We start from the raw sequence: 14240 nt of genomic DNA on the forward strand, positions 1-14240 counted from the left end.
CTAAGTTTCTCAAAGCAACGGTAGGGAGTAAAGTGGAGAAATACTTGACTTGGCTCCCTGGCGGATGGTAAGAGCAATGCTGAAGCAACAGGTAAAAACATTGTTTTTCACTCCGAAGTGGAGTATCTGTGGGAGGAAAGACAAGCAGAGATACCCTGGAGAAAGCCACCAGAGTTCGTGGATGGGAAGAGGCAGAGATGCCCCTGGCAGTTTTCACGGGTTCTTCTCTTGTAAATACCTAAATTTGCTGCAATGCGTGCATCCAAATAGCTGCCTTATATTGTTATAGAACATGTCTTTGATAGCAACACTCACTGAAGACGGTCAAATTATTTTATTGCAGTACTGAACTATATGCCTATTGCTTCAAAAATGTCATCTATATCATCTTTACTTTCACTAGCTCCCTTTTGTAAATGGGCAGGCTTTCCTTCTAATGCCACAAACTCAGAAGCATCCTCCTGAGCTTGTTTTTCAGCTGTCTCTTTACTACTGTCTTCATCAGCATCTCTCATGTTAGATGAATGTCCAACCTGTTGAGCAAGAGAAAAGGGAATGCAACCACTTATGGTAGTATCATTGCCAGTCTCTCTCCAATCAGTTATAAAGCAAGATCGTTTCTTCTTTGAAATATGTCTTAAAGTCCCTGAAAATTTGATCTTCCTCTTTGGTCCAAGTCTTTGATTTTGTCTCTGCCTAGAGTTTGAGACTGTCAGGTATCTACATATAGTAGCTTTCACACAGCCCAGTTTCCTCTGTAATCTGTAAAGAGATGAGCAGGCATTAGCAATAATGGCAACAAGGAAGGTTGTTGCAACATACCATTAATTCAAGTTGGTTATTCACAAGGTAGAGTTATAACTAGTCCAGAACAGCCTCGTCTCTTACTATCTTAAGTCTCAGACTAAGCAATGCTTTAATATCATGCCTTCAACCAAATGCATCTTCCTGTCTCACACACCCCTTTTTAAAAAAGTTCTGTGTGAGTGCCACATAGTGATGCCATGGGAAAACTAGCAGGTCTTTTTCAAGCCCCAGCACCTTGGTGTTATCACCAACCCTATTCTTCTCACATTGATTTACAGGGGCTCAGACAATGCATACAATTGATGCCACTCCTGCAAGAGACATAAATGATCAGCTGGACTAGGAACCTCACAAAGACAGCCAGTATGGTACAACGGTTCAGTCTTTCAGACTAGGATCTGGGAGACCCAGATTCCTACTCCATCGTGGAAGTTTGCTGGTGACCTTAGGCCAGTTGCTCTCTCTCGGCTGCCTTGTAGAGTTGATGTGGGGATAAGCTAGAGGGGTAAGCTTTTGTAAGCCGCTTTAAGTTCCTATTGGGGAGAAAAGCAAGGTATTTAAATAAATAAAGGTTTTAGGGCTGAGCACTGCTAGCAGATGAAAGGGAACTGAATGATTTATTTACTTCATTTATACTCCATCTTTGTCCCCAATGGAGAGTCAGAGCAGCTTTTATCATTCTTGTTTATCATAACAACCCTGTGAGGTAGGTCAGGCTGAGAGTATGCAGCAGCCCCAAGGTCACCTAGGAAGCCCCTAATGCAGAGTGGGACTCTGAATCTGAGTCTCCCAGATCCTAGTCTGGCAGAGGGCTGGGCCAAAACCCAGCAACCTTCAGTGGTGGAAAGTGAGAAGGATCTGAGGGAAAAGGTAGAAAAGACAGAGGGGTTGGAGAAAAGAGCCTGTTTCTGATTGGAAAGGGGCCACAAGAGAATGAATGGGGAAGTGAAACAACCTGTGGGATAGGAAGCTATAAAGGCTAAAGTCCATTGGCTACCCATCAGTTACTAGACTTGGTTGAAGGTTTTGGCTTTCACTTACAAAGCCCTTTCATGTACTTAGTCCCTCATATCTGCAAAACTGCCTCTCTTCCCCTGCTCCTCTATGGCAGCTTCATTCATCTCGATAGAGCCTTCTGCAAATAACACCCTGCAAATGGGAAAAACTGGCTGTTTCCTGTACACATTTTCTGTGTGGTGGCCCCTAGCTACTGGAATGGCCTTCCTGAAAGGATCAGAAAAGCTCCCAGTCCCTTGGCTTTTTGCAAATTATGCAAAACTGAATTATTCAGGAGGGATTTTTCACTCAGGTAATAGCTCTGTACTGTAAGAAATGGCTGAGAGAGGTGCTTTGGTGAAAGGACAGGGACTGTAGTCTAACCTAGTGGATACTGTCTGTTGATGTAAAAGTTTTTACCGCATAGTTTCCACATTGTTAACATGTCATGTCAAATTACTTATGTTTTGTTTCTGCAATATTTCTATTCAGAATTATGCTTGTTTTCAAAGTTCTGCAATCCAGAGCCTATTGTTTATTGAATGTTCCAGCTGTAAGATCATATTGACTTACACTATGTAGTCTGCCTTGAGTCTCAGTGAGAAAGGGGGATTATAGATAATGTAAATTTCACATGCTGATGAGGATTCTCTAATGAATAAATACCGCAAAGGTGCATTTTAGCCCCTACTACTTCTTCCCAACCTGGTCACCTGTGGTGCCAGCCTTCAACAGTCAAGCACAGTTACTTGCAGAACCGACAGAGTGAACGGCACATTGCCTAATGAACACACCTGCAACCCTGAGCTTCCACATGCTGCAGATGCCTGCTTTTCAAAAGCTTCATTCTCAAGAAAATAGCTTGTGCTCTAAGTTTCTTGCTTCTGCACCACAAGATGGTTGTACTGAGGGCATCAGACAGTTCTCCAAAGGAATGTACTTTTTGCAACCTAGTCACAAAAGGCTTAAGTTGCTGAGATATAAGGAACGTAGATCTCCTTTTTAATTCAGGATGCTTTATTTGGAATCTGTTCTGAAATTAAAACAAAAATCAAGGAAATCAGTAACAATGGAAAACACAAAAGGGCACAACTTATCCTAGGAGATGCTAGGTGCTAAAGATTACGCAGAGTCTCAGGTAGAAGGAAGTGAAAGTAAACTATCAGTCTGTTCTTAATTTTACTACAGACTTGTGAAAAACTGCTCTGATGCACCAGAGCTTATTGTTATATTTTGATGTTCCATTGGGAGCATGCATGCCTCAACAGTATTTCAGATACTAGCCAGTAAATTCTACTGCAGCCAATGGAATTAACTTTCATTAAGTAGGCTTAGCATCACTATTTAAGCTTGTTATCCTCATATAAAATGGATGGAAGAACAAAGTTGTTCATATTAACAAAGTATTCCAAAATACAAACAGAATTGCTAAATATATCTAACTTATCTAGCAACTAAACATGTAATAAAACATTGAAAAATTATTCTGGATCACAGGCTTACAATGTAAACTTAGATTTATAAATTAAGTACATCTGACAATATAAGCAACTTTCTGCAACTAATCAATAAAAAGCAGTACAATGAAGCTTTAATATTCCAGGCACACAATTTAATTAACACAAAATTATACAAACCGTCTTCAGTAGTGCAGGATTAGGATATTTACATAAGGTCCTGACATCAAATACTAAGTCATTTCCAAAATCTAGAAGAAAAGGAACAGCTGATATATTTTGTAACAGAATGTTAATTTGGCTATGATCCTAAACAATTATTTGGAACAAAAAAGTCTTGACATCAAAAGCTCTCACATTTCTCTCATTTGTTTTTATACTTCATGTATCTTAGGAAAATAGGTTTTCCTAGCAGTTTATTTACATGTTATTCTGGGACAAATTTCATGTAGCTAAAAAAATTACAGTAACAACTTCTAAAGCATTCACAACATTCCTAGCACGAAACAGTCCACTGCAGGTAGAGTGCTCATATATCTGTAGGCTCAACAAAGTTGTTTTCCCTCCACCTTACCACATGTTGGCAAGGGAAAATGCACATTCCTCCCATTTCCTCATCAATCTTGCATAGAGTTGGTGTTGAAGGAGATACGAGAAGTGCACTCATTCCCCTCCAATGCCTACTGTGCTGCTTGTGTGGATACACATAAGTAGAGAAATGTGTGTGGGATGGGTGCAATATCTAGGGTTTTATTATGCCTACAGAAATCCTCAACATGCTGCTGCTGCACCGATGGTGGACTGGTTCATGCTGATGAATTACAGCTGGTCATGAGATGGCAGCAATTTAGTGTATACAAGGACTTTGGAAGGCCAAAGAAGGGAGAAGTAGGAGACAGTCTGCAAACACATTTGTTGTCCCCAATCACACAAGCTCAGTTGCCATCACCCATCCCTTCCAAATTAAGAGGCTGTTACCTTGGTTGGTTCTGTTTATCAGAACTGGCTGTCCAATGTCAAGGGGGTTCTGTGCATTTGTCGCTTTGTTTTTGACTGCTGAAGGAACTCTTGCATGTACCGATGCCTGCGTATTGCTTACTGAAAACAGTCTAGTCATCCATGCTGTTTTAGCCTTTTTTTGAAAAGCCTTGGGCATTTTCTTCTTAATCTCCAAGTAGGCAGTTCCAAGAAATTCATTTATTTCAGAAGGAAAGGCAAATTCTTTAATATAAGGCCTTGGCTGACTCTTTGAAACTTCCTGAAGCAATTCAAACAGGCTCTCATATAAAGAACTGAGGCTTTTTAGTACACCTCTATAAAGAATCCTGATTTTAAAAAAGAAAGGAGGAGATGAAAACACACCTATTAATTAGCACCCCTTTCTTAGGTCTATTCTCTCCAGCAACTTTCAACATGTTCTCAAGCAGATTTTCATGACCATGAGGATGACCTGATCAACTTTCTCCTATAATGCTCAACACAGGAATCCACGTTTGAGTTCCTGATGCCAGACTCATGGAAGGACCAGGAGAAGTAGGGGGAGAGAGGGTAATTACTGCTACCTGGTCTGCCATTTTAGCAATCCATTTAAAAGTAAATGTTTGTTTGTCAGTTGCAATTGGGGAACTGGAGTTTTAGGCAACTTTTATTTTTTTAAAAGCAATTTTACTTGTTTAGAACAAACTTGATCAGATCAGTTACAGCACATTTTTGATCTAGGACTACACTGAGACTAGTAGTTGATTATCAGTACAGTTCTAAAGAGTTAGAAACACATTGATTTTAATGGACTTAAAAGGATATAACTTTAGCAACTGCACTGTAAAGAAGATGGGGTCCATTTTCTGCCAAACATCAGTGACTAAGTACTGACCTCATACCATTGTACAGCTACTGTTAATTAGTAATGCGTGAAGCTGATACTCTGCCACAGAAAAGCAAGCTAACATGTAGAAACAAAGCAACAAAAATGTTTTATACATATTCATACCATAATCTGCTCAGCAATCCCAAAACCACAGTGTTGAATAGTATGTATTCTTCTAAATGCAGATGCTTAAGAGACAAACTGAGAAGATTTTGATTAAGGATGGACAACTGACCTAAAACTAGCAAGTTAAACACAGCATTTGCAAACAGAGGGATTCAGTGTGTAAAGATCCTAAGATAGCCCCAAGGAGAAAATTATTTAGGTTATCTTATGGAACCGCAGAGTTGCAAAAGTTAATAATGAAAAACTGAAACATACAACAGAATGCTTCCTTGATAAATGCAAGCATTTTTAATCAAACTTGTCTTGCCTGACAAGTCCACAACATCTCATGCTAGTCTGCTTCTCCAAATAAAAATGCAAGAAATTGCATATTAGACTCAAACTCTTACAATGCAATCTTAACCACAGTTTCACCTATAAGTCCACTGAAGTCATTGGGCTTAAAGGTGTAAGTCTGCTTAGGATTGCCCAAACCTTTTTGAAGGATACAGGAATGCTGTGTAACAACATTCCAGTAAACGTAGTAAGAGCTTGCAGACCCCCAAAATCTTCACCAGCACCACTTCAATAACAGGTTGGCTGGGAACCAAGCTCTCGTTGAGATGTTTAGATTTCTGTTTCCTATAAAATAAGAGAAAAACAGATGAAAGATATGTGGATAAATCCTTCTGTATTTAACATTCATATGTACTTGTCCTTACATAATTTCTTAGTATCTGATTAACAAGCAGAATGATTTGTCATGAATTGTGACTCCAATAATGATTCTACTGTCTATTAACTCAGGCATGCTCAACAGTTCCTCTTTTGCTATTCGAGTTTTCCTCAAAAATAGCTAACAGAGCCATGCAAGACTACTTCAGTCTTAAGCCTGTTGAAATCACTGGGCTTAGACTGGAGTAATTACATAGGATTACACTATCTTTTCATGTAAATGTTTGCTAATATGTTGGATTGGTCACAGAAAGAATCGTTATTTTATTTTATTTGGATTTCTATTCCGCCCTCCCCACGAAGGGCTCAGGGCGGATTACAACATATTAAAACACATCAGTTCATACAGTTAAAACCACAAATAGATGGATAGAATAGATTGCTACAGAAGAATACTTATCTTCTGTAGGCATCAGTTTCCATTAATGGAAGATTTAAATCTACATGGATCTCTTTACTCTCCACTGAACAGCTAAGCGTAATTTCGAAAGCGTTCACAATCTTACACCACCATACATCTATTCATCAAGAAGTATTATTGCTCAGCAAGCTATAAAACCACAGACAGAGGCTGCAGCCCTAATGATACTCTCCTGGGAGTAAGTCCCACTGATAATATGGGACTTACTTCCAAACAGTCCTGCTTAGGATTCAACATAGTTTATCCTACTTACATGGAGCCAAAGTGAACAAGTTTTTCAATTGACTTCTCCAGATTCATAAGATGTAAACGCTTCAAACATTGTTCTACCTGAAATAGCAGGGGGGGGGGGGACATATTTACACATACTTTGGCTGATTAGCTTCAGAAACAAACTTTTAATTTTGAAAGTCTTTACTTTTATATCTGGTGATTCAGCATATATAAATAATGATGCCTGAGTGACAAGCTTTCTATTTTATGGCAAAGCAATTAAGTATAAATAAAAGGAATAGCATTGTTGTTACTGGCAAAATGTATGTCATTATAAAGATGAGAGGGACTGAAGAGCTACTTTATCATTTTTTATTTAAACACAAACACAAATTTGCCAAAAAAACATACTGGGATGAAACAAAAGTCCTGTTCACAAGTTGCAGCAAACACACATAATAAGGCCAAATATTTCTCATATTACATTCAAGCACACATTGCTGAACATGTGATACAACCCCAAATATTTCTCCTGGTTATAATCCGTTTCAATTGCAAAGTGAATGTGTGTTGGTTCTTTCTAACAGATGTAGGTATGTTCACTATGGCACATAAACAAGGCTAGAGTTAAATATTCTATAAATACAAATTTGAGACCAGTAGCACCTTAGAGCCCAACAAAATTTTCCATTGTATTGTTAGTCTGTAAGGTGCTACTGGACTCAAATTTTGTTCTATTACTATAGACTAACATGGCTACTCACCTCAAATTACACTTACTGCCTTCATCATCCTTGGTACATTTGTTTATTAAAATATTTATATCCCATCTTTCCCCTGTGGCTCAAGGCAGCTTATAATTTCAAACATTAAAAATATACAAAATACAGAGAAACTCCATTTACATCTCTCCCCAAGAAAATGCTTGCAATATAAAGCCAATTAAAAGCCATTGTATATTGCATCATATAGACTTATGCTGTGTAATCTGCCTTGAGTCTCAATGAGCAAGGGGGACTATAAATAATTATCTTACAGCACCCTCTACAAACTTTTAAAGGTAGTACCCTCAAGAAGCCTGCTCCACAAGGTAGGAGCCACTACATGCAAGGAATGGGTTCTAATTTGCCAAGCAGGTCACTTGAAGTGGGAGAACAACTATAAGGTGGCAACCAAACCGTAGTGGTTGCAGAGGAACATATGGGGAGATATCGCTCTTTAGACTGTGTGCCCTAGGCTGTGAAGAAGTGGTGACTGACAACCCAAGGTCCAAAGTAAAAAATTCTTCTAGTCATCTTGTCTAAATAAATCCTGATGCCATTTCTACTTTCTGACCTGTTTGAGGGACCGATACGGCCTATGGCGACTCATTTGGTAGTGGAAATTATACAAGATGGCATGCAAGGTTCTTCCTTCTGCAACCACAGCTTTACTTTTTAGAATGCTGTTGACAACATGACACCTCTTCATAACAGCTGAAAGGCATTTCACTAAAAAGAAAAAAAAATTAGGCATTTGTACACAACTGCAAAACAATCCAGTCCAACAAAACATTTACTATATAAATACAGTACAAGCTCCATCCCCAACCCCGCTCCCATAATTCCTGGAAGTTCAAATCTATCTGAAAGCCAACATTTTTTTAAAGTCAAAACCTGGAAAGTTAACAGATTGGATTCAAAGAATCATTTAAAACCCATTTTCAGAATTCAAGATTTCACCTAGAGAGAGACGCAGTGAGATCTTACTAAAAGGTAAAGCAAAAACAAATCTCACTAATGCCAACGTAGCATACTCTCGAGTAAATGCGAACAGGAATGTTGCTTCTGTTCTCTTACAATCAACGATACTTAAAAATGCTTAACTTTTGCCTGCGATTGGAACCCCAAATTCCTGAAATATACAGTATCTCTCTGTTAAATTCCAAAGACTGCAGGATACAAACCCAGCACGTGACAAACGTGGCCTGCTTGACGGCAAGCAACTCACACGATTATAAACTTAACAGCAAACATTTTGCCTGTCAACTCGCCCTCGCCTCGATGCTTTTCACCTGAAGAATGTTGGGCTGACACGGCTACCGTACCGCTACACGCGGGCCACGCCACTTCCAGCCGATTCCATACCGCCTCTCCGCCTCTGGACGCCGCCATCTTTTCCGAAAGGAGGGCTCGGACTGAACCAAATCACCGCGAAGGTGCGGGAGAAGGCCATTGGAGGCATCAACCAAGCAGTCACTAGGGGGAGACGGGATACAACGGGAGGCGTGGCTGTTTCCTCTCAGAAGGCGGGAGTTCAAGGCAATCGGCGTGGGCTTTGAAGTCTGTGGTGTTTCTTTCAGGGCTGCAGGCTGAGGTGCTTTTTCTTGGAAAGAAGGGCTGTTAAACTCAGGGGGCCTTCTTTCTAAGTAAACACGTCGGCTTGCGATGGCAGGCGGCTGCGTTGGTCCAAAACAAAAAACGCAAAACACACTTCTTCAGAACTCGGGGGGGGGGGGGGCGGGGCGGGTAGAGGGTTTCCAAAAGGAATTTTTAAGATCATGGCTTGAATCATTACCCCTTCCCCGGCATCCAGCGTGATGAGGGGTTTTAGGATAACGTGGAAGCCTGCAATTTGATTTGTGGTGTTGTAGTCCGTTTTAATTACAAGTATTACGTGTCATTTGCTTTGGGCTTTGGGAACTTCTTTCTATAAAAGGAATTACTAAAAGAGATGGAGAGTTTTATGGCAATATAAAAAGCTTTTGCACAGGGATGCACTTCATCAAATGTGTGAAATCTATCCTCATCTGGCAACAGCATATATCAGCAGGCAGATAACATATATGGCATAGAGTTTATTATTCTCCCTCTCTCTGCCAACTGAGGACATTTCATATATCTCATGAAATGAAATCTAGTCCATAAAAGCGTCTGCCACAATACATTTGTTAATCATTAAAATGTCATAAGATTACTTTTAGTATGTGATTGGACACTAGGACCAATTTCACAAATTACACTTAAAGTTGTTTTAGCCTCTTTCTTGCTGCTGGTATGCATCTGTAAAAGATGGACTGTAGGTTTAAATGTGGTTTTCTGCATACTGGATGTTAGCAAAATTAAACAAGAAGCCAGCAAGATATTCGACATGATGGAAAGTTCATGGCTGCAGATTGTAACACTTAAAAATGGAGCTGAGAATTAGAGTTAGACCAAAAAACTACGGGTGATCTTCAGAAGTAGCAATTAATAAACTAGTACCATATCATAAATGTACTATACATTTCCCTATGTCCTACAGATGGAGTATATGCGGCCCATGTATGTCAATGCTGGGGAACCATGAGAAATCATGGGGCAAGAGAATATGACTGGGAAATTTCCTCTCTATATGCAAGTGTTTCCTTACAGGATTCTCAAGAAATCCCCCCCCCCTTTTAATTGGTACAACTGCCCTCAACATTTGTGCCTCCAGAAGCATGCTCAACCTTCTTCGGATCTTTTGGTTAATTTACAAAGATTTCAGCATATTTGGTGTGTTCCCTGTATTAACAGAACCCCGTAGCCTGACTTGAGGTTTGCCACTTTTGCAATTGACACAAGCAACACAGTTTGTTGTTAGATGTAGTGGTGGTATTCAGCTCACAGTAGTACAATGCACAAAGAGGTTACTACATCTTTAAGAAAAAGCAACTGCATTCCCTCTAAAGAGCAACACCTGAAGCTTGTTTGGAGCTGTATGACTCAAGGGTGCATTGCTTCTCTGTCTGCACAGCAGCTTTCTTAAAAATGGGAAGAGGGAGAGGACGGACTTCTAGAAAGCTTTATAAAAAAGACCTTGTTATGGTCTCATTAGCTGAGTTTCTACAATATTATGAACAGCCTATAAGTGAAGAACAAGCATGGGCTATTTGTTTCCAATGTTGTTGTAAAATGAGAGAGCTAGTAGTTCGAGGAGGAGATTCTATGTTGCAGACTATCGTCTTGAATGATATTGACAATCTTTATATCCATTCTGATGGCAGTGTGTCCTTCACCATACATCAAAGCTTTGGGGGTAAGAATGTTAAGGGAAGCTATTTATGTTCATCTCTTATGTCTACAAGTTTATTTTCCATTATTGCTTGTATGTCCTTTCCATAAAACTGTCATTTTTAGCATATTTTTCCTAAAGTAAGTTCTACTAGTATATATTTGGCTTCCTTAGTGATAAATACTTTAGTTAAAAAAGGAGTTGCAGAGAGGTAGCAATATTGGTGTGCAGTATAACAGTAAGATTTCACTCCAGTTGCACATTAAGGACTAGCAAAATTTCCATGGTATGAGAGTCAAGCTTCCTTCATCACGCTCTCAGAAGCCTACATCCTGGAAATGTTCTTTGGTCTTTCAGATGCTCCTGGACCAAAATCTCTTGGATAAATAACTAATGCCAAATAACTCTTGCTAAGGCTGCAGTGCTAATCAGAACTTTCTTGGCTGAGTCAGTGGTACTCATTTCTGAGTAATTATGCCTATGTTTGAACTGTAGGTGGTCAATTTTATCAGCAAGGCTTTAAGTTGTTGGATGGGGGTGGGGTGGAGATCTTTGGTAATAAAATTATTAATCGGCAGCTCTGAATTTGTATTATTTTTTCTTACCTAACTGTTCACAAGTTAGTGAAACCATAAAAAATCACAACACAAACCACAGTACCTTTTTCTAGAGCCAACCAAATGACACATCAGACTGCGAGCTTTGGAATTCTTTCTCTTTGGAATGCTTCCTCAGGCTGGATGTTCCAAATTAAAAATGCTTAAAAACAGAGAGGAAATCTTTTAGGTGAATCCTGATCAAGTCTGCATTGTGTATCCATGTAGTAAACTGAGAAAACTGATTTAAGGTTTTTTTTGCTAATTTCCTTTTCTACTTATGTAAAGGGTTGCCAATTCCAGGTTGGGAAATTCTGGGATGGAGCCGGGGGAGGCTGAGGTTTGGGGAGTGGAGGGACATCAGTGGGGCATATTGCCATAGAGTTCATCCTTTGAAGCAGCCATTTTCTCCAGGGGAAGTGATCTCTGTTGTCTAGAAACCAGTTGTAATTCTGGGAGAACTCCAGGCCCCATCTGGAGGTTGGCCACACCTGCTCATATCCTAGTATGGCTATAGGGGCCAAATCTGTGTTTTTTTTCCAGACAGTTACGTGACTCATCAGCAAAATGAAGGACTGGAAGATAAGGTAAGACTTAAACAATTACGTGTCCCATACTCTAAGCTTCAGGTCCTGTGCAGATTGACTATGACCCAGGTACTTTACTGTGGTTACTTGTTAATGAAAGAATACATTGTCATCTTGCTAGTGTTGTTGAAGGTGTATATTGGGTCCAAGTGAATAATTAGACCACAGTGAAGCCCCATCTGGATGTCAAGGACTCGGTGGGAATGCTCCTTTACTGAGTTCTCTTTACATAAGTACAATTCTAGTTTGGATAACATAACCTTAATATTCTTGGGTCTATCCATTTAAGCATGCTATCAGTAGTTCTCTTCAGACTGCCTAGAGCAGGGAGCTCCAGCCTTGTTTAACCAGTAGGAATTTCTCAAATTTTGAGAGTGTGTAATAGGTGCCATAAACAAGCTATAGGAATGGGGATTGCTTGTAAAATGTTGGGCAGTTCCATGCCAAGTACCCTTTTAAGATGTAAGTAGTTGTTTCCTAATGAGGGCCCCCTGTAGAGACACTCACAGTGAAATCCTAAGCAGAGTTACTCCAGTCTAAGCTAATTGAAACCAATGGGCTTAAACTGGAGTAACTCTGCTTAGGATTTTAATGTAAGTATCTCATATTCCAGCAAAGTGTAAGGAAGCTATGACTGGCTCTTCACTTTGAAGAAAGAACAAGTAGGAATCTGAAATACATTGGCAGATATCATAATGACCATAAGCACAATGTTAGAAATCCAGAAACAAACTGAATTCTACAATGAAGTACACTGCTGGGCAAAATCCTGGGACACCTATGAGCAATCTAATAGGGCTAGATATTCATGGCTGAGCACACAATCACATCCTTAGAAGAAATATCAGTTTGAGACTGGCAATGCAGATAAATGGAATGGAGATCTTCATGGTGAGAGAGTAGGGAGATTGCTCATCTAAAAGTACAATAATATTTCCCAGTGTGGGTGTAGTAGCATAGTCTTATCAAACCATAGTAGGGTACGCAACACAATAGGAATGCATGCTTTAATGTCAAACTCGGCAGTTTGTGCATGTTATGGTTGACTCATACTCTCCAGGAATAAGAGTAGGAAGATGAGAAACATGAAATCAGTAGTGATGCATGTTAGAACAAAAGGAAGTAATGCTGCTGCTCCTTGTGGGTGGTCAATGAAAGTGGCTTGATAAAACTTACTTTGCTTCCTATTTTTATCAGAGATTATGAGCAAGTAATTGTTTCTATGGACAGAAATCTAAATTCTGGAATTGCTGTATCCTATTCACTCATGCTATCCATGTCCTGTAAGGTTGGATGAAATTGTGGTTCTCTGTGTAGGAAAGAATAATAGTTGAGAGTTTCTGTGGAACTGGTTACCTAGCAAATAATTCATTTATGCCTTAATTTGATTTCGGGTCTTTGAATTAATAGGGTCTTCCTGAATTTTCTTTATAGCTTACAGAACTATTGGGGAAGTTGGTCTATAAAGCTCTGGACTGGGGAATTGAGAGCCATATGGAGAGAGAACTGAGTGAGTCCTTGGAGCAGCTAATATCCTTCATGTTGAAGTTGAATCTAGATGCAACAGAGCCAACAGTTACATTCCAGGATGTCATCAAGGTTTTGTTTCCCCCTTTTTATTTTTTTAATCTTGCTACATGTTTAGTCATTCATTCTTGCCATGCCTAATTCTCTGATTTAGAATAGGAAAAATGGCTTGTGCTGGAAAACTACAATAGCTTTTTACAAGAGAAAATGGGGTGGGAAGAACACATTTGGGTTGTATTATGTGTTCTCAGTAGTACTTGGACAGAAAACAAAGGGAACAAAATAATATATGTACCATGCACATATTTCAGATATGTTTGTTGAGCGCAGTCCTATCAATCTGAATGAACGGTGGGTGATGTTTTAAAGTTTTAAGATGCACAGCATCTTCTCTGAGATGGATGAAAAAGTTTGCTTTCCAAAATAAAAGGCTAATGATGGAGTTATTAGTAGCTTGTTAACTTCATGCCTGTCTTTTAACCAACAGACAGCACAACATGAGAAAGCTCTGCTTCTCGCAGTCTGGATCCTTGTGATATCTGTTCTCTTCCTCTTTCATTTTTATGATGTCCATGAACAATCTTTAGAACTCTGTATTCTGCCTTATTATAAATCCTTTAAACACAGCTAACTACTGTCTTGCCATTTTAGATCTGTGAAGATCACTTTCTCAGGCCTTCTGAAGCAGCCGACCATTACACAGTGATCTGCAGAGTACTCTTTGCTGAGTATATAGAACTTCAGAAGCTCATGTTGACTATACAGACTTGCAAAGAGGTATTTTAGGATGCAGATGTAGTGTCTGCTTGTTGTCTCCATCTCAACATTTTCATTCTGCTAGAACATTTCTTTGGTGTAGGGGAAAAAGTCGCATGGTGGTTAGGAAGGCACATGGTCTAGCTGCTTCTGTAGAAC

General features: G+C 39.5%; 2 protein-coding genes across 4 annotated transcripts in view; one reads left to right on the plus strand and one right to left on the minus strand.

Moving 5' to 3' along the window:
* NEPRO (nucleolus and neural progenitor protein) lies at window positions 1-8763 on the minus strand. 3 transcript variants are annotated; one of them, XM_054973673.1, is made up of 9 exons: window positions 8655-8763; window positions 7937-8091; window positions 6642-6718; window positions 5743-5874; window positions 5251-5328; window positions 4239-4585; window positions 3441-3511; window positions 2598-2836; window positions 1-762 (listed from the first exon to the last, which is right to left on the minus strand). In XM_054973673.1, the coding sequence occupies exons 1-9, from the start codon at window positions 8752-8754 to the stop codon at window positions 351-353; spliced, it is 1611 nt and encodes a 536-aa protein (XP_054829648.1). In that variant the 5' UTR covers window positions 8755-8763; the 3' UTR covers window positions 1-350. The 3 variants fall into 3 exon arrangements, with proteins under 3 accessions (XP_054829648.1, XP_054829650.1, XP_054829649.1); XM_054973675.1 differs by having other exon boundaries at window positions 8688-8753; XM_054973674.1 differs by lacking the exon at window positions 8655-8763 and adding an exon at window positions 8547-8644.
* The window catches only part of LOC129326283 (uncharacterized), a 22205-nt gene continuing 15925 nt past the window's right edge, over window positions 7961-14240 (plus strand). Inside the window, exons 1-5 of the mRNA XM_054974437.1 lie at window positions 7961-8006; window positions 8610-8798; window positions 11755-11798; window positions 13233-13397; window positions 13977-14102. Of these exons, the coding sequence (XP_054830412.1) occupies window positions 7961-8006; window positions 8610-8798; window positions 11755-11798; window positions 13233-13397; window positions 13977-14102 (570 nt within the window). The remainder of the gene's footprint in view (window positions 8007-8609; window positions 8799-11754; window positions 11799-13232; window positions 13398-13976; window positions 14103-14240) is intronic.

Source organism: Eublepharis macularius, chromosome 3 (genome assembly GCF_028583425.1).
Source record: "Eublepharis macularius isolate TG4126 chromosome 3, MPM_Emac_v1.0, whole genome shotgun sequence".
Lineage (NCBI taxonomy): Eukaryota > Metazoa > Chordata > Lepidosauria > Squamata > Eublepharidae > Eublepharis > Eublepharis macularius.

Coding starts and splice junctions, on each gene's coding strand:
- NEPRO (XM_054973673.1), bottom strand. CDS start 8,754: ATGGCGGCGTCCAGAGGCGGAGAGGCGGTATGGAATCGGCTGGAAGTG. Junction 6,719..7,936: donor CGTATCGGTCCCTCAAACAG/GTCAGAAAGTAG, acceptor CTGCTATTTCAG/GTAGAACAATGTTTGAAGCG. Junction 4,586..5,250: donor GGATTGCTGAGCAGATTATG/GTATGAATATGT, acceptor TTTTAAAATCAG/GATTCTTTATAGAGGTGTAC.